The sequence below is a fragment of the Rhinatrema bivittatum genome, chromosome 2 (assembly GCF_901001135.1).
Source record: "Rhinatrema bivittatum chromosome 2, aRhiBiv1.1, whole genome shotgun sequence".
In the NCBI taxonomy this organism is placed as follows: Eukaryota; Metazoa; Chordata; class Amphibia; order Gymnophiona; family Rhinatrematidae; genus Rhinatrema; species Rhinatrema bivittatum.
Window position 1 is genome coordinate 500,337,908 of NC_042616.1, and position 17,970 is coordinate 500,355,877.

At 43.9% G+C, this 17,970-nt stretch overlaps 1 protein-coding gene across 1 annotated transcript in view; it reads left to right on the top strand.

Moving 5' to 3' along the window:
* Positions 1–13,461, top strand: part of TMEM14C (transmembrane protein 14C) — a 50,305-nt gene extending 36,844 nt beyond the window's left edge. Inside the window, exon 5 of the mRNA XM_029590647.1 lies at positions 12,832–13,461. Coding sequence (XP_029446507.1) covers positions 12,832–12,889 — 58 coding nt within the window. The 3' untranslated portion in view covers positions 12,890–13,461. The remainder of the gene's footprint in view (positions 1–12,831) is intronic.
* Positions 13,462–17,970: the final 4,509 nt, after the last annotated feature.

Genomic DNA, 17,970 nt, shown 5'->3' on the forward strand with positions numbered 1-17,970 from the left:
TTTTTCCTGGCACTGAAGTCAGGCTAACCGCTTCTGTTTACTTCTCTCTCAGGAGGTTGATGAATCTGGAATGAATTCCAAGGCAATTATAGAACCAGCAACCGCCTTTTTGGCAGATGAGGGCTGCAGTTTGGTCCGCATCTCAGCCAGAGGGGTGGCTTTGGTAATAGCGGCCAGGCATCAGTTAATGCTGAGAAATTGGTTGGCCGATGCAACCTCCAAGGTTAACCTTACAAAGTTGCCCTTTGAAGGCTCGCCCTTGTTTGGGAGCGAGTTGGAGAAAATGGCCAATAAGTGTGGTGAGTCTCTGGTTCCTCAATTGCCAGAAGATAAGCAAACCCCACGCTCCTTGAGCTTGAGAGGTCATACTAGGGGATTCAAACATTTTCGTTCCTACAGAGGAGCAACCTTTTGGAGGACTCTGTCTTTCAATAGGTCTCGGTCCTTTCATCCCAGACAGCCCAAGTGGGGTGCAGGCTCGGATAATGGAACTTCTTGATCCTCCCAGTGAAGGTTTGCCGACCCCCCTCCCCGGGAACAAGAGATACAGGGTTGCCTCTCTCTTTTATGAGAGATGGTTCGAAATCATGTCGGACAGTGGGTTTTGGAGGTGAAGAGATTGATATGTGCTGGAGTTTCGTAATGTTCCTCATGATGTGTTCATGGTGTCTCCTTGCCACTCCCCGCAGAAGAAGCAGGCAGTGGAGTGTACATTATCAAGGCTCCTCAGTCTGAGGAATGAGATTCCAGTGCTCATATCTCAAGAAAATATGGGCCAATTTTCCATTTATTTCATTGTACCTAAGGAGGGCTCCTTTGTCCCATCCTGGATCTCAAAGGGGTCAACCGTCATTTTCAGGTGACTCATTTTCACATGGAAACTTTGCATTCAGTGATAATGGCTGTGCAGTTGGGGGAATGTCTGACCTCCTTGGATCTGTCAGAGTGTACCTGCTTATTCCCATCCAGCTAGAGCCCCAATGTTTTCTGCGCTTCATGGTCTTGGGTTGTCGTCATCAGTTTCGAGCGCTACCTTTTGGTCTGGCCACCTCGCCCAGAACTTTTTCCAAGGTTATGGTGGTGGTCCTAGCAGAGTTGAGAGGATGGGATCCTGGTATAACCGTACTTGGACAACTGGCTGTCTAAGAGCAGTCTTCAGCTGTCTCTGTGTTCAGTTTGACACGTGTTTTCCTGCCGGAGGGCTGTATTCAGAAGTTGTTGGCATAGGTCATCTGTTGATAAACACAATATGCCCGACAGTGTGGTTTATCTACAGGTGCTGGGATTCATGGTGGCGACCCTGGAAGGGTCGATGGAGGTCTGCTCTTAACTTCAATGGTGGTTACAAGCAGATCATCTAAGAAAGGGCGTTTCCCTAAAATCTCTGGACTGGCTAGTACTCACGACAGATGCGAGCCTCCAGGGTTGGGGAGCTCATTGTCAGGAATTGACAGCGTTAAGTGTGCTGGAGTACAGAAGAGTCTCTCTCTAGCACATCAGTCTGCTGTAAGCCTGGGCGGTCTGCTTGGCATGTTTGCAGTTCGGTGACAGGTTGCAGGGTCAAGCGGTCAGGATGATGTCTGACAATGCAACATTGGTGGCCTACATCAATTTGTAGGGTGGAACCAAGAGCCAGTAAGTGTCGCAGGAAATAGGTCAACTTATGGAATGGACGGAAGTGCATCTTCAGGAGATCTTGGCCTTGCACATTGTAGGAAAAGACAATGTAAGAACAGATTTTCTCAGCAGATAAGACTCTGGACCCAAGAGAATGGGTAATGCCAATCGAGGCATTTCAACTGATAGTGGATTGCTGGGGCCTTCCATTTCTAGACCTGCTGGCGACTTCTTGCAGTGTGAAGGTTCCTTAATTTTTCAGTTGCAGGAGAGATCCAAAGTCATTAGGTATAGGAAAATTGGTTCTTATCTGCTAATTTTCGTTCCTGTAGTACTACGGATCAGTTCAGACCGTGGGTTGAGCCTCCTGTCCAGCAGGTGGAGAAAGACCAAAACTGTGAGGGTATCCTATAATATATCAGGACAGAGCCTACCCTACACCCCTTCAGTATAAAGTACTTTCAAAGCAGATATAACTTCCCAAAGATCAAGCAAGCAATAAGAAAAAAACCTAACAAGTTGAACAAGTGAACAATTGAAAGGATTTTGTATGAATAAAAACGCTCTTGCATACAATTTTATTTTCATCTGTTAGATGCTTCCGGTGCCTTTAGTAATAGTAGACAACAAATCAGATAATTGAAAAACCCTGTAGAAAAAGACAGAACATTCAAGCAGACGTATCAGATCTAGAATGGGCGGTTGTCTGGACTGATCTGTGGTACTACAGGAACGAAAATTAGAGGTAAGAACCAATTTTCCTTTCCCTGTACGTACCTGGATCAGTCCAGACCGTGGGATGTACCAAAGCTTCCCTAAACAGGGTGGGACCAAGATAATCCCACTCTAAGAACCTGCTGCCCGAAGGAGCCAAAAACTGGAGCCTGCATATCCAGACGGTAATGACAAGCAAAAGTATGCATGGATTTCCAAGTAGCTGCCCTACATATTTCCTGTGGAGAGACCGATTGACTCTCCACCCAAGAAGTAGCCTGAGACCATAAGGAATGAGCTTTTAAGCCTTTCGGCACGGGCCGACCCTTACAGATGTAAGCCAGCACAATGGCCACCTTTAGCCAATGCGCGATAGTGGCCTTGGAAGCCTTATTACCTTTATTTGGCCCACTCCACAGAACAAACAAGTGGTCAGACCCGGAACTCATTTGTAACCTGAAGGTAACGCAGCAAGACCTGTTTCACATCGAGGCGCCACAGATCACCCCCAGCTGTATTTGCTAGTTCTGACAAAGAAAAAGCTGGAAGTTCCACAGACTGATTGACATGAAAAGAAGACACGACCTTTGGCAAGAAAGAGGGTACCGTCTTAAGGGATACCCCTGAATCCGAGAAACGTAGAAAAGGGTCTCTGCACAACAATGCTTGGAGCTCTGAGATTCTTCTGGCTGAACAAATGGACATGTTAAATTCAAACCGCCTAATATGTTCCCAACAGTCAAGCTTAACTTACACATATAGTTTATTGTATTAAATTGTTACCGTACTATGATGGCACATGATTAATTTGTAATCTATACCACTCATATTTTCATTATCGTGCCTTGCTGTAAACCATTGTGATGGTTATCTAATTTAACGGTGGTATAGAAGAGTTTTTAAATAAATAAATAAAATTAAACACACAAAAGACAGTTTTGAGAGTCAAATCCTTAAGCATAGCCCTCCTTAAAGGTTCAAAAGGAGTTTCGCGGAGAACCAAGTTAAGACTCCACGAGGGACCAGTAACCCGGACCGGAGGATTCAAGTGCTTGGCTCCCTTGAGAAAACGGACGACATCTGGATGAGCCGCCACTGAGTAACCGTCAATGGTACCTAAGAGAGAACCGAGAGCAGAGACTTGCACTCGCAAGGAACTGAACGACAACCCCTTGGCGAGACCGTTCTGGAGAAAAGAGAGGACCGGGGAAACCGGAGCCTTACGAGCCGAGATACCTGAGGCGACATACGCATTTTCAAAAACCTTCCATACTCTGACATAAGCAAGCGAGGTAGTCTGTTTCCTGGCCCTCAGTAGAGTAGCTATAACTTCTTCCTTATATCTCTTCTTTCTCAATCTCCGCCATTCAAAAGCCAGGCTGCTAGACAGAAGCGATCCGCCTGATCGAAAAATACGGGCCCCTGCCGAAGAAGATGGGAAAGATGACCGAGGCATAGGGGATCGTCTGTGGCTAGATTCACGAGGTTCGCAAACCATGGTTTGCGAGGCCATTCCGGAGCCACTAGCATGACAGGCCTGTGATGAAGCTCGATTCTTCGGAGTACTTTGCCCACTAACGGCCAGGGAGGGAACACGTACAGTAGAATGTCGCAGGGCCAGGGAAGGACCAGGGCGTCCGCCTCTTCCATGCAATGTTCTGTCTGCGGCTGAAGAACAGAGGAGCTTTCACATTGGTCATGGTGGCCATCAGATCCAAGTGAGGGGACCCCACCTGCGGATGATCAAGGTTCATCACTGCATCTGACAATTCCCACTCGCCTGGGTCTAACCTCTGGCGACTGAGGAAATCCACTTGAACGTTGTCCTTCCACGCAATATGGGACGCCGCTAAGCGCTCTAGGTGACGTTCTGCCCATGCGAAGAGCCTGCTGGCTTCCAGAGCAACTAGGCGACTCCTGGTGCCCCCTTGTCGATAGATGTACGCTATAGGTGGAATTGTCCGACAGGACCCACACCGCCTTGTGGAGGAGTAGGGGGAGGAAGGCCTTGAGAGCCAGTCGGACCGCTCGAGCTTCCAGTCGATTGATGTGCCAGCGAGATTGGGTCTGAGACCAATACCCCTGAGCAGACTGGGTCTGGCATACAGCTCCCCAGCCGGAGAGACTGGCGTCCGTTGTTACCACGATCCACTGCGGTGTCAGAAGGGACATCCCCTTCTGAAGATGGGCAGGCGGTAGCCACCACTGCAGTTCTGCGACGGTAGACTCAGAGTGGCAAGGGCGCCTGAAACTTTTCCGATACCGGTTTCCAGCGGGATAGCGAGGCTTTCTGTAATGGACACATATGCACAAAAACCCAGGGGACCAGATCGATAGTGGAGGTCATGGACCCCAGAACCTGGAGATAATCCCAGGCCGTTGGCAGGACAAGAGAGAAAATTGCGCAATTGGCCTCTGAGTTTAAGCGATCGGTCCTCCGGAAGAAACACCCTGCCTACTCGAGTGTCGAATCGCGCCCCCAGGAATTCCAATGTCTGGGAGGGTTGAAACTTGCTCTTGGGAAAGTTGATGACCCACCCCAGAGAGGTCAGACACGACAGGACCTTACTGACCACCAGCTGGCGAAGAGACTTTGATTTGGCCCGGATGAGCCAATCGTCCAGGTAAGGATGGACTAGGACTCCGTCTCAATGCAGGGTGGCCGCCACTACTACCATTACCTTAGTGAAAGTGTGCGGCGCCATGGCAAGACCAAAGGGGAGTGCTCGAAACTGAAAATTTTGGCTCAGTATCTCGAACTGAAGATACCGCAGGTGATCGCAGTGAATCGGGATGTGTAAGGCCTCCATCAGATCGAGCGAGGCCAAGAATTCTCCGGATCGAACTGCCGCTATCACCGCCCTCAAGGTTTCCATCTGAAAATGGGGAACCTTGAGAGCCCAGTTGACGCACTTGAGATCCAAAATTGGACGAAAGGAGCCTTCCTTTTTGGGCACAACGAAGTAGATGGAATATTCACCGGACCCTTGTTCTTCCACTGGGACTGGGACTAGGGCCCTCAGTTCCAGCAGCCTGCACAGGGTTTGTTCGACCGCAGGCCTCTTTCGACTTCCGCAGGGGGAGATCAGGTGAAGATCCAGTAGGTCTCGAGCAAATTCTAATGCGTAGCCTTTTTCTATCACCTCTAGGACCCACTGATCCGTCGTTATGGTGGCCCATTCCCCGAGAAACTGGGACAGTCATCCAACTAAGTCTCGAACGGAGGAATGAGCCGGCCCCATCTCATTGAGAGGAGGACTTGGTGACAGAGTGTTGCTGGCTACTATCCCTGAAAGGCCGACATCTCCGAAAGGAATGAGGCCAGGATTGAGATTGGGAAGCACTACCCCTCGGGAACGAGCCCGTTGCCCCCTAAATCTAGTGCAAGAGGGTAAGAAGGACTTAGACTGTTTCGGGCGGTCCTCTAGCAACTCATGAACCTTTATTTTCTCCCAGGGATTTGATAAGTTGCTTTAGGTCCTCACCAAAAAGCAACTGGCCCTTGAAGGGAAGGGTTCCCAACTGTGCTTTGGAAGGGGCGTCCGCAGACCAATTTCTCAGCCAGAGGAGGCGCCTGGCCAAGACCGCGAAGACCATTGCCTTGGCTTGCACTCACAGAAGATGGTACAGGGAGTCCGCCCCATACGCAATCGCTCCCTCCAAAAGATCCGCCTGCTCCGCCTCTGCAGACGGGAGGTCTTGAGTGCTGAGTAATTGTTGAACCCACCTGAGGCTTGCCCGCTGCATGAGACTGCTGCAGATTGTCGCCCGAACTCCCAAGGACAGGACCTCAAATATGCGTTTGAGGTAAAATTCCAACTTGCGGTCCTGGACATCCTTTAGAGCTGTAGCCCCAACCACTGGGATGGTGGTGTATTTGGTAACCGCCGTGACATAGGAATCTACGTTGGGCATCTTAAGTGGATTCAAGCAGTCCTCAGGAAGGGAGTAGAGCTTTTCCATAGCCCTCCCCACTAGGAGTCCTGCCTCAGGGGACTCCCATTCCCTAAGGAGCATCAGCTCCTTAGGGAATGGGGAAAGTACATGGAAGAGCCCTAAGTCCCACCAGGACCGGGTCCATGTTGGCAGGCATTGTGGCCGTAACCGTATCCGCCGGGGGCAACTCAATTCCCAGTTCCTGCAAAATGAAGGGAATGAGCGGTTCTAGTTCCTCCTTTTGAAATAAGCATAGCATCCGAGGATCGTCCCCCTCAAGGGGGGGGAGGGGTGTTAGGAAGCAGCGGGTCAACATCCGGATCTAGATTTGGGACCTGCAGCGGCTGTGGCAGATCCGGAGGTGGCGGGACCCCAGGGACCACCCTAACCGAGCCATGGCCCTCCGGCACCTTCGGAGGTTGCGGTGGAGAAATTCGTGGGTCTTTTGGTGATGGTGGGGGGGCTCCAGGGATGGATCTTCCTCCTGCTTTAAGCTGGCTAAATAGGACTTGTGCAGAAGAAGCACAAACTCCACGCAGAAACAAGACTTAGACTTCCTGGGGGGGGGGGGGTAGGGAAAGGTCAGGCACCCCCTCCGGGGCATGAGGGGGGGCTCAAATCCGGAGGAGAAACTAAAAAATCAGGCTCACCTTCCTCCTGCACGTCAGATTCTGCATTTGAGCCTGCTTCCAAGATGGCTGCTGTTCCCATGATCTTCCGGGCCAGGAACGACATGGCCACGTGGCGAGGAACTCGCCCCCGGGCCGCTGCAGGCAAGGGGACCAATGAGGGACCCTCCCCACCCGGTAGGCACCATGAACAGAGGCTTCCGCAGGAAAAACGTGTAGCAGACTCTCCACATGCTTTACAGGCAGTGGAACAGGGCATCAGCGCTGAAGAAAAAACACTCCTTACCAAGGAAGAGTGTTAGGTTAGGTGGGTCTTTATTTGCTGATTTCTCCCCCCCCCCCCCCCCCCCCCAGTAGTAGAAATGTGCTGTTGTGATGCCTTCCACGTGTCTGAATATATTACAATTGTCATGTTTAGTCCACTTTACAGAACTTGCTAGTTTTCAAAGCAAACACTGATCCCGTAATCCAACCTCCTTGTATATTGAAATATCATCATTTTCTTTAGCTCATTTTGCTCTGGCTTGATGGAGGGTGTATAACTCTCTGGAAAGGTAATCACAAAGGGGGGTATTTTCAAAGAGTTCTGAGTGCAAAAATTAGCACATGCGCTAAGTACCCCATACTTGAGTAATTGCTATTCTATAAATGTCAAAAGTACGCTTATACTTTACAATCTGCCAGCACACGTATGCATGTAAAATATTGATGTTCTGGGGCGGGACCTTAAGTTGCTATTTAAAGCAGACATGCATACATTTGGCAACTTGTGTAATTTTTCAACTGCTAATCATCAGACTTGTTTACTGTGTAGTATTGTCTGGGTGAACTGGGGGGAGTTCAGGCTGAAGAACCAGGAGGAATTTGATGCGCTGGAGGACTGGGTGGGCAGAATGGTGGCATAATTGGTAAACTGGTTAATTATACATGCATGTTTTAAAATATGCCGACTTGCAGGCATAAAATAGGGTTTACGCAAGTCCTACTTTATTTTGGCACATAAAATATATATGCATGTTTTTAAAATAGGAAAAGTACACACGTTCAGTGCACTGCCTGTATTTGCACATAAGCATATATATAGGCTCGTATGTTCTCGGGTAAAGATACGCGTATTATAAAATACCATCGTAGATCTCCATGCGGCCAAATGCACATATATGCCAATGCATGCAGTTGTTAAAAAGGTTATCCTCCCTTGTATTAAATTCAATAAAAAGGTGTCACCTACAGCTCATTTCTTGACCTTCAGAAATAGTTTATAAGTTTGAGTTGTCTTAAGAAGATAGATTAAGGAAATGGAGGCAGAGAAAAATTATAGCACCTGACCATATCCCTTTTCCCCTCCTTAGAAAAAAAAATGCTAAAAATATTTTTTTTTGGAACAAGTGGAACCATAGTCTTTGACACTTATTACACACACAGCTTAAATAAAATAAAATGTACATAGAGGATAATTTTCAGTAGCCTGTGTAGAGCTAAATTTTGCTGCCTTTTGTAACCCTACTATCAGTTGCGTACCTTCTAACCTAGATACTGTGGTCTGTCCCTGGACAAATTGAGTATATTGGCTCTACAGATGTTCAGTTGTTGCTCAAATCTTTGTTCTTATTACTGTTCACTTGACGTTTGTCCCATTTTCATCTTCATTGAGTTACAAACGACTTTCCTGAGTTTAATTTTTTGAAAATCTCTGTATCCTTGGGTATTGTGGCAGATTTTTGTAAACAAGCATTGTGACCCCAGGGTTGAAAAAAATCTAATTTGCCCACTGAGTTAGTCACTGATTAAAGACCAATTTTTAATCTTCCAACTCTTGCTAAACTTTTGGAAAAGTCTGTTTTGATGCAACTTACTGAGGTTGTAGAGGACAATCATATTTTGCATTCTAATCAATATGGTTTGTAGGTTTATAGCACCGAAACGCTGTCTCTTTCTGATTATATTCTCTTACAGTTTGATCAGGGTAATTCTCTCATCTTGATCTCCTTGGATATCTCAGCTGCATTTCATTGTGCAGATCATATTTTCTTAGATCAACTACAGTCCTTGGGCATTAGAGGAACAGTTTTCTCCTGGTTTCAATTTGATGAGATGTTGTTTTTAAGTTAAGATCAATCTTTTTCTTCTTGGAAACATCTTCATAGGGGGGGTGCCACAGGATTCTGCATTATCTTCCATGTTTAATTTGTATTTGCTGCCTTTATGCATGCACAGGAATTTAAAATCTATGCTGATGATATTCAGCTTGTTTTTCCCGTTAATCAGCCATTGAATGAGGTTTGTGACACAGTAGCAAACTGTATTTCTGCCATTAAATCATTTATTTATTTATTTAAAATTATTATATACCGCACAAATAAGGCAGGTATCTGCCCGTCTAGGCGGTTTACAATATTACATTCATAAGATCAAGACAAACAACATTTAAATATACTTACCGCACCTGAAGTACTCAAAGTGTATCTAGTTGGTTTTGCTAAAGTTACTGGATGTTAAATGCTTTATTAAAGAGGTAAGTTTTCAGTTTTTTCTTGAAATCTTTGTGATTTGCTGTCAATCTTATATGTTCAGGTAGAGCGTTCCACTGAATTGGACCTGCCACCGAAAAGGCACGTTTTCGGGTTAAAGCTAAGCTTACTGATTTGAATGAAGGAATTTCTAAGATGGTTTGTCACTCAGTCTTGCTAAAACAGAGGCCTTATGGTTGCATAGACAGTTGTCACAAGTTGATCTGCCACTCATCATTGTGGAAGGGATACCACTTGTATTCTCTCCTGTTATTCCATGATTTGGGTTTTTATTAGATTATAACCTTGGGCTAAAGTCCCAGTTTCGAGCTGTAATTGGGTCAGCCTATTTCAAGTTATGGGTTCTCCGTCCCTTAAAATTTCTCCTACCTGTTTCAGATTTTAGAGCAGTAGTGCAGGTATTCATCCTGTCGACAGTTGACTACTGCAATTCTTTATATTCAGGGCTGCCAAAATACATGCTTGCATCACTTCAACTATTACGAAATGCCACTCTATTAATTACATCCTGCCCTCTTAGGGAGCATGTGTCTCCTGTGCTTCGTCAACTTCATTGACTACCTGTTAAGTACAGGATCCAGTTCAAGTTAATGACTCTTGTTCACAAAGCTCTTAATTCTATTGGTCCAGCTGCTTTGTTTAACAAGGTGGTGAGATATGTCCCCCCTAGGTCTCTAAGGTCTGTAGATAAGGTTCTGCTCTTGTTCTCACAGTTAAAACTTGTCTTTTTCAGACAATGTGTGCTAGGACTTCTGCCATTTCAGGCCCCACCCTATGGAATGAGTTGCCCATTTCCTTTAGAAGTCTTGATGTCTGGACAAAAACATCCAGGCTAGGATATGGAAGCATAAGTAATCTGAGTGCTGTGAGTTAAAGGTGGACAAGAGGGAGGAAATCCGCTGGGAGGGGAAGATAGCTCGATTTGAAGTATGGAACTCACATGCTCATTGGGTTGTCAGTTGCTGACTTCTTTATTTTTGTTTCTTATTAATCTCAGACTTTCATATTATTTTATATGCTGTCAGCTTCCGACATGATGTTGTAGTTTGTGTTTAAGCTTGTGAACTATTCTTTTAATAAAAAGATAGTCAAACTTTTTAGAAAACAGTTGAAAGCATATTTTTTCCTGTTTTTTCTTGATGTTTTAGTTTTAAAATATTTTGATAGTATTTTGTTTGCATAAGTTTATTATGGGATTTTGTTATTTTGTGCACAACTTAGCACAGTTTTTGGTATAAGTGGTATAGAAAAAATCTGTAAATAAAATAAGGACCCATGCTTTAGCCAGATTTTCAAAGCAGACCTTTGTGCATAAATCCGCTTTGAAAATTTATTAGTTGTGCTAGCTAAACACTGAGACTGGCGGAAGTTGCACCCGCTTAGGAGCATGTGTAACTTACCATGCACACTTTCAAAAGTAAATCCCAATCCTCTACCCCCACCTCTGGAACACATCTTTAGTATGCGTGTAAAAGTACAATCACAATAGTGTTCCAGGTGGACTTTTACATGCATACCCACTGGAACTATTTTCAAAGAGTTGCATGCATAAAACCAGGTTTTATGGTTGTGCCTTTGAAAATTAGCCCCACAATATACAACTTTCAAAATTCATATGATCCGATTTTTAACATGAAGCGAAAATACATTTTCTCTTTGTCCTCTAGTCCCTATTTCTCCTGCCTCCTTTCTGATACCTTTTTTCATATTGCTTCTCTTCATTTGTTCTTAGTTTTGACCTTTTTCTTTCATCACTAACTCTTCTGCTTTTTCCTTATTCTATTACTCATCCATCTTCTCCATTTTATTCTAATCAGCATTCTGTCTCCCCCTTCTCCATTTCTTACCTTCCCTCCTCACCCTTCATATTCCTCTTTCTATTTCAACCTGTCCAATCTCCATCTCTCCCTCTGAAACTCTTGTTCAACCCAGCATTGATCTTCCGTCTCTTTGTATCTTACCACAAACCCTAGCTTCCATATCCCATCTCTGTGCCACTTCTGGAAAGACAGCAATATACATAATGGAGATAGAGTGAGAATTCATTCGCAGGAACTCCTTCCCAACCATGCACATTCACTTTCTAAACCGGAAATGTATCTGCTGGGAGCAGGAACAGAGCAATGTATGTTCTCTCTCTCTCTTACTACACTGTATGCTGCCACCGCTTCCATTCTGAAGACAGGGGAGGAGAAGGGGTGTTGGCACACTTCTGTTACTGTGGTGCCTGCAACTCTGGCATCTGAACTGGGAGATCTTACTCAATAGTCAGGGAGGTCACTATTCAAAACTGGCCGTTTAAGTAACTTGGCTGGATATAACTTATCTGGCTAAGTTACACGATATATTCAGCGGCACGTCTAAGCCACTGAATATATGCGTATATATCTGCACTTAGCCGTATAATTATAATTGGCTAAGACAGACCTGATCTCTGGCAGGACTAACTTGGCAGTATAACTTATGCGACTAAGACTGAATATTTCTATAAGCCACGTAACTTAGATGGCTGACTCGCTCCGCCCACTACTTATGCAGTTAACTTTTTAGCTGCATAAGTGAATTATGTGGCCAAGCTCCAGCTGCTGAACATAGGCACATATTCAGCAGATGCTGCTTAACTGAATAAGCTATACTTATGCAGCTAAATAGCACTGAACATTTTGAATACTGACCTCAGGAAAAATAGCTGGCAGCAGGGGAATGTCTCCAAGATTTGGGCAGCTTCCCCTTTCTGCTATTTATTTATAAGGGGACAGTTTTCAAAGAGTCTTGGTTTCTAACTTTTGCAGTTAGGCTTCCTAAATTGTTCCTTTTGAAAAATGTATTAGAGCTGAGCTCCAAAATTAGAAGCCTGAAAAGTGAGTGATTACTGGGGTGGAGTTAGGGACAGGAGCTTAACAATTTTCTGAACTAGGCACCTATTTTAGGAGCCTTAATCTAGACAAATGAATACTGGTCCTAAATTTATTTAATTTTCAGTTGAAAATAGGCACCTAATTTTAGGAGCCAGGCTTTAGAATATCAACCCTTGTATGACCATTTCCGACAACAGGATATTGGGCTTGATGTATCCTTGGTCTGACCCAGTATGGCGCTTCTTATGTTATTCTTATGTTTGGTTTGCAGTCCACAAAAATACATTACCTCCTATCCAATTAGTTAATATTTAACTAGGCCTCTTCTAAGCGAGCACGATGTATTTTATCTTATTTATTTTGGTTTTTTTTTAATTTGTAGCCCAGTTAAGAGATTTTATTTGAGTGAACCATTTTATTCAAACATGATTAACATTTAGTTTGATGAATTTTTTGTAGTTGCTGGAGTATGACTAAACCAAAAGTATCATGCAAAGAACAATGTTTTGTATTGCTTAAAAAGATGCTCTTTTTTTTTTTTTGCAGTTTGTTAATGGTTGGAAGACTTGGATTTAGGATGCTTGAGAAGCCTCATGATCCATAGCAAGTCCTTTCCTATGTGTCTGAAGATGTTGAATACTATCCAAATGTGCCGGGCTACAACATTCAGGACCCTGTTTTCAGAAATGATTTGCCGTTGATCAAGAAACTTACACTTTTGAGAATAGAACTCCCATGGCTTTTCAGGAAACTGGCTCCATAATCCACTAAAGATTTTTCTGTCGTCATGTTTTTAATAACCATGTTTCATTCCCAACATAGTTTTACTTTACTGTCAAATTCTGTATACACTGACAAGCCCAGTGAAAGAAGTAACTCCTTTTCCCTCCACCAGATAGGATTGAGTGAATGATGGAATTGATTTTGTAATTATAAGACAGCATGGATTCCCAGCCAGAAGCCTCAAGCAAATGGGAAATATGAATAAACTTTTCTCTGCATTGGCAGAGCCAACCTTTCTCTGTGTAGGCTGCAGATGTGTATCTAAATTATATTGGTCTTTGTATCCCTGCAGTCTTTAGTTTTGAAAATCATGGTAAGCCAAAATGCATAGTCTGGAAGACTGATTAACATTATATGTTTCTTATTAAGAATAAACTGTGGGATTTCTTTTTGCTAGTGTGTTTTCTTTTTCTTGCATGAATTTTAATAAGACCATCCAAGGTGAGGGAGGGTATCTTTAGCCTTTCCTCATAGGGGAGTTGCTCCAACCCCTTTCTCATTTTGGTACCCTCCTCTGTACCTTCTCCAGTGCGTCTATATCTTTTTTTTTTTGAAATGCAGCGACCAGAAATGCACACAGTACTTGAAGTGCGGTCTCGCCATGGAGTGATACAGAGGCATTATGACATGCTGTGTTTATTCACCATTCTCTACCTGATAATTCCTAACATTTGCTTTTTTAACCACTGCAGTCCACTGAGCGAATGACTAATGTATTGTCCACTATAACGCCTAGATCTTTTTCCTGGATGATAACTCCCAACATGAAACTTATCATGTAACTACATCATGGGTTATTTATTCCTATTTGCATCATCTTGCAATTGTCTACATTAAATTTCATCTGCCATTTGTATGCCCAATCTTCCAGTTTCAGGTCCTCCTGCAATTTATCATCATCTTGTGATTTAATTACTCTATCTGCAAATTTGATCACTTCACTTGTAATTCCCCTTTCTAGATCATTTATAAATATATTAAAAAGTGCTAGTCCAAGTTCAGATCCCTGAGGCACTCCATTGTTTACTGTCTCCAATAAGAAAACTGACCATTTAATTTTAAATTGGTTATTTACTCTCTCAGATGATAGAAAGACTAGGGGGCATTCCATGAAGTTAGCAAGTAGCTTATTTAAAACAAATTGAAGAAGATTATTTTTCACTCAGTGCATAGTTAAGCTCTGGAATACATTGCCAGAGGATGTGGTTACAGCAGTTAATATAACTGGGTTTAAAAAAAGGTTTGGATAAGTTCCTAGAGGAGAAAAATCCATAAACTACTATTATGGTAATTAATAAACAGGAGTAGCTTGGGATCTATTTAACATTTTGGTACTTATGACTTGGATTGGCCACTGTTGGAAACAGGATATTGGGCTTGATGTATCCTTGGTCTGACCCAGTATGGCATATCTTATGTTCTTATGTTATTCTTATGTTTGGTTTGCAGTCCACAGAAAATACATTACCTCCTATCCAATGACTTTTTAATTTTCTTAGAAGCCTCTAATGGGGGACTTTGTCAAATGCCTTTTGAAATTTCAAATACACCACATCTACTGGCTCACCTTTATGCACATGTTCATTAATCCTTTCAAAAGAATGTAGCAGATTTGTGAGACAAGACTTCCCTTGGATAAATCCACACTGGCTGTGTCCCATTAAATCAGGTCTATATGTTCTGTGATTTTTATTTATTTTTTATAATAGTTTCCACAATTTTTCCCAGCAACAAAGTTGGGTTCACCGGTCTGTAGTTTTACCAGATCACTGCTGGAGCCTTTTTTAAATAGCAGGGTTAGACTGGCCATTTTTCAGTCATCAGGTATAATGCACGATTTTAATGATAGGTTACAAATTATTAGTAATAAATCTTAAATTTAATTTTTGAGTTTGTTTTTTTTTTGGTTTTTTTTTTTTAAGAACCCTGGATTGCATACCATCTGGTCTGGGTGATTTGCTACTCTTCAATTTATCAATGTGGCCTACTACATCTTCCAGGTTCACCATGATTTGGTTCAGTTCATCTAAGCTTAGATGAATTATGTGTCTTTTTATCATCAAATGTCCTTTGGTTTGGCACTCCCTAATGGTAGAGATAAGGAAAGAAACATCTCTGCTTAGCTTTAGAAAATTGATTATACCTTCCTGTTTAATCAGGCATATAATAATATATAGCCATTACTGTCATCAATAATAAGCAGCTATGACCTGAGTATAGCCAGATACACTAAGTAATAGGATTAGCTAGGCATTTGAAGTACCTAAGAGCACAATGTGATGTTCTGTTTTTATTTTATTAAGATTTTTAATTTGATTTATTTTGATTATTATAAACATAGAAATTTGGATAAGTGGTATATAAATATTTTAAATAAATAAGAGATCTATCTTTTGCAAGCCTGCAGCATCAACCCCATCTACACAGAACATCTTCAGGGACTGAGTCAACAGACGCGGCAACTCATCTTTGTGAAAATCCCAGAGCAGAGTCTGATGTGGTTCTAACTCAGGTGGAATTTCTATCTCTTCCAAAGGGGTGAAAGCCAAATCCCCAGTGGAGTCATCTGAGGTATCATGATCCACAACTCCCAGAACATCGCCAGGGATAGCCTGCCTGCAGTGGCTGACAAATGGGAGCCCAGAGCATGCAAACCCTTCTTAGGAGGTTGTTTCACTTCCACTGGGCTTCCCTGCAGAAAGGCCTGCAGATCCTGGCATAATTCAACTCAGAAAAATGAGGTGGGATCCAAACTGAGGCCCATATGCCCAAACAACTCTTCTGCCAGGGATGTCTCTGTCATCTGAAACAAGGGGGGAGGGGGACCCATCTGCTGTGTCATCTTCCATCCCACTTCCCTTTTGAGGGGATGGCCCAACATTGGCAAAATCTGAAGTGGCCAAATTGCTTTGAGCATCCAAGCAGTGCTGACACAGGTGAAGAGAAAGTGATGTGGGATTGCCCTTATATGGCAAACATCAGCTAGCCAGGCGCTTGGACAGTTTTGTCCCCTGTGTCATAGTTTTTCTGCACTGGACTCTAGGTGGCCTCCTGCACATCCACCACTAGTAACTGGGAATACATGCATAAATATGTACCCAAAAAGTAGGCCGCAGTCGTACGCGAACAAGTACCCCCACGCATAATTATGCGCACAAATATAGGCTGTAGCCGGGCACACTTAATCGTAGCACCACTGGGCATGAGAAAATCGCTGAGGCCTACCATGCAGCTAACAGGACAGAATGGGAGGAGCAAGCAGAGGGCAAAGGCTGCTCAAGCTACCTCTGCTCTACACTAATTCCCCAGAAAAGTGAGAGGGAAAGGGGGTAAAGATGCAGAGCCACCAATGCTGAGGGAAAAAGACCCAGTAAGGAAAAAAAGAGAGGGGGACTGAAACTTTCCTAGTTTTTTTTTGTTTGTTTTTTTTTTAAAGTCTATGCTTGTCTGACTCCCAGACTTAAAATGCTCCAACTGAGGGAGGGACCAAAACTTGGTGTCACCTCTGGAACTCAAGCGGTGCTCTGTAATCCTCTACTTTTTTTTACTACAAGCAATCCCCAATAGGGAGAGGCAGGGCTATATGTTTATGACATTAGCGAGTCAATTTTATTCTGTCTCCATCTGCGGGTAGAGGAGCATAACCCACTTGTGTGGATTGGCCTGCCTGAGTGCAGAGGAAGCTGGCATTGCTGTATCAGTCCCTGAACAGTTGTGTTTTAGCGACTCAAATTAAAGCAAATTGCTCAAAAGCTGAACTTATTAATAAGCAGTGTGAGGCAATGAGAGCCTGAAGCTGCTGGTTAGGAGAACCTGTTCCTTCTGGGTCCTTCAAGATATCTGATGATAGTGTTTTGGCTCTGTTGTTCTGGGGATAATTTTTTATGGTGATGCCACTCCTTTTCTGGTGTTACTAGCTGCGGGTTATAAGAGATACAGTGCTGGTAGGGGGCAACCACCAAAGGGTGTGTACCAAAGGTGATCAATCCTTTGTTAGCAATTGGGAACACTGGGTTTGTTTGTTTTTTGAGTGGTGGTTACAGGTTTAGATGTTTTCTTTTTCTGTGAGAGAAAGGGGTGGGAGGACAGGAATTATATTGGGGGTTTGTAGCATTGAGGAGGAAAGTTTCCAGCCAACTGACTAATTCTGAGAGAACATTCTTCCAGGGTCATGGTTAGGTTGGGGAGGGAAAAGTAAGTGAATAAACTTGCAACTTTTTTCAACTGGACAGGTGTACTTTTTATCCCAGGACAAGCAGGATGATAGTCCTCACCTAAGGGTGACATCACGGCCGGAGCCCTATCACGGAAAACTTTGTCAAAGTTTCTAGAAACTTTTGACTGGCACACTGAGCATGCCACGATCCCTTGAGCCACAGGGGGGTCTCTCTTCTGTCTTCGTTTTTCCACGCTGCAGTTAGCATCGCGGTGAAGGAGCCCTATGTGAGTTTTCTCACACAAAACACTTTGAGAAATTTAAACTTTTTTCTCTATTTACCCCTTCATAGGGGTCTCCCTGTCTCCATCGGCCGGTGAGTACTTGTTTTTTCCTGGTCAATTCCGGTTAAACAGAATTTTTCTGTCAGAAGGTCGTCGACGGCTGTGCGGCCTTCATAATGGCAACGGGTTTTAAAAAAAAATGCCTGAACTGCCCTCGCCCTATGTCTATCACTGACCCGCATGGCGAGTGTGTGCTGTGCTTGGGCGAATCTCATAATGTTTCCTCCTGTCCACAATGTGCCGAAATGACGGCCAAGGGCAGGCGAACCTGTCAGCAGAAGATGGAACATCTCTTCCATATTCAACTAATACCATCTACGTCTACATCGACTCAGTCGTCTCCGGCTGGAGCGGCTAAAAAGTTAGTCATCCGAAAGTGTCACCCTGACGGCTTCGGTGACT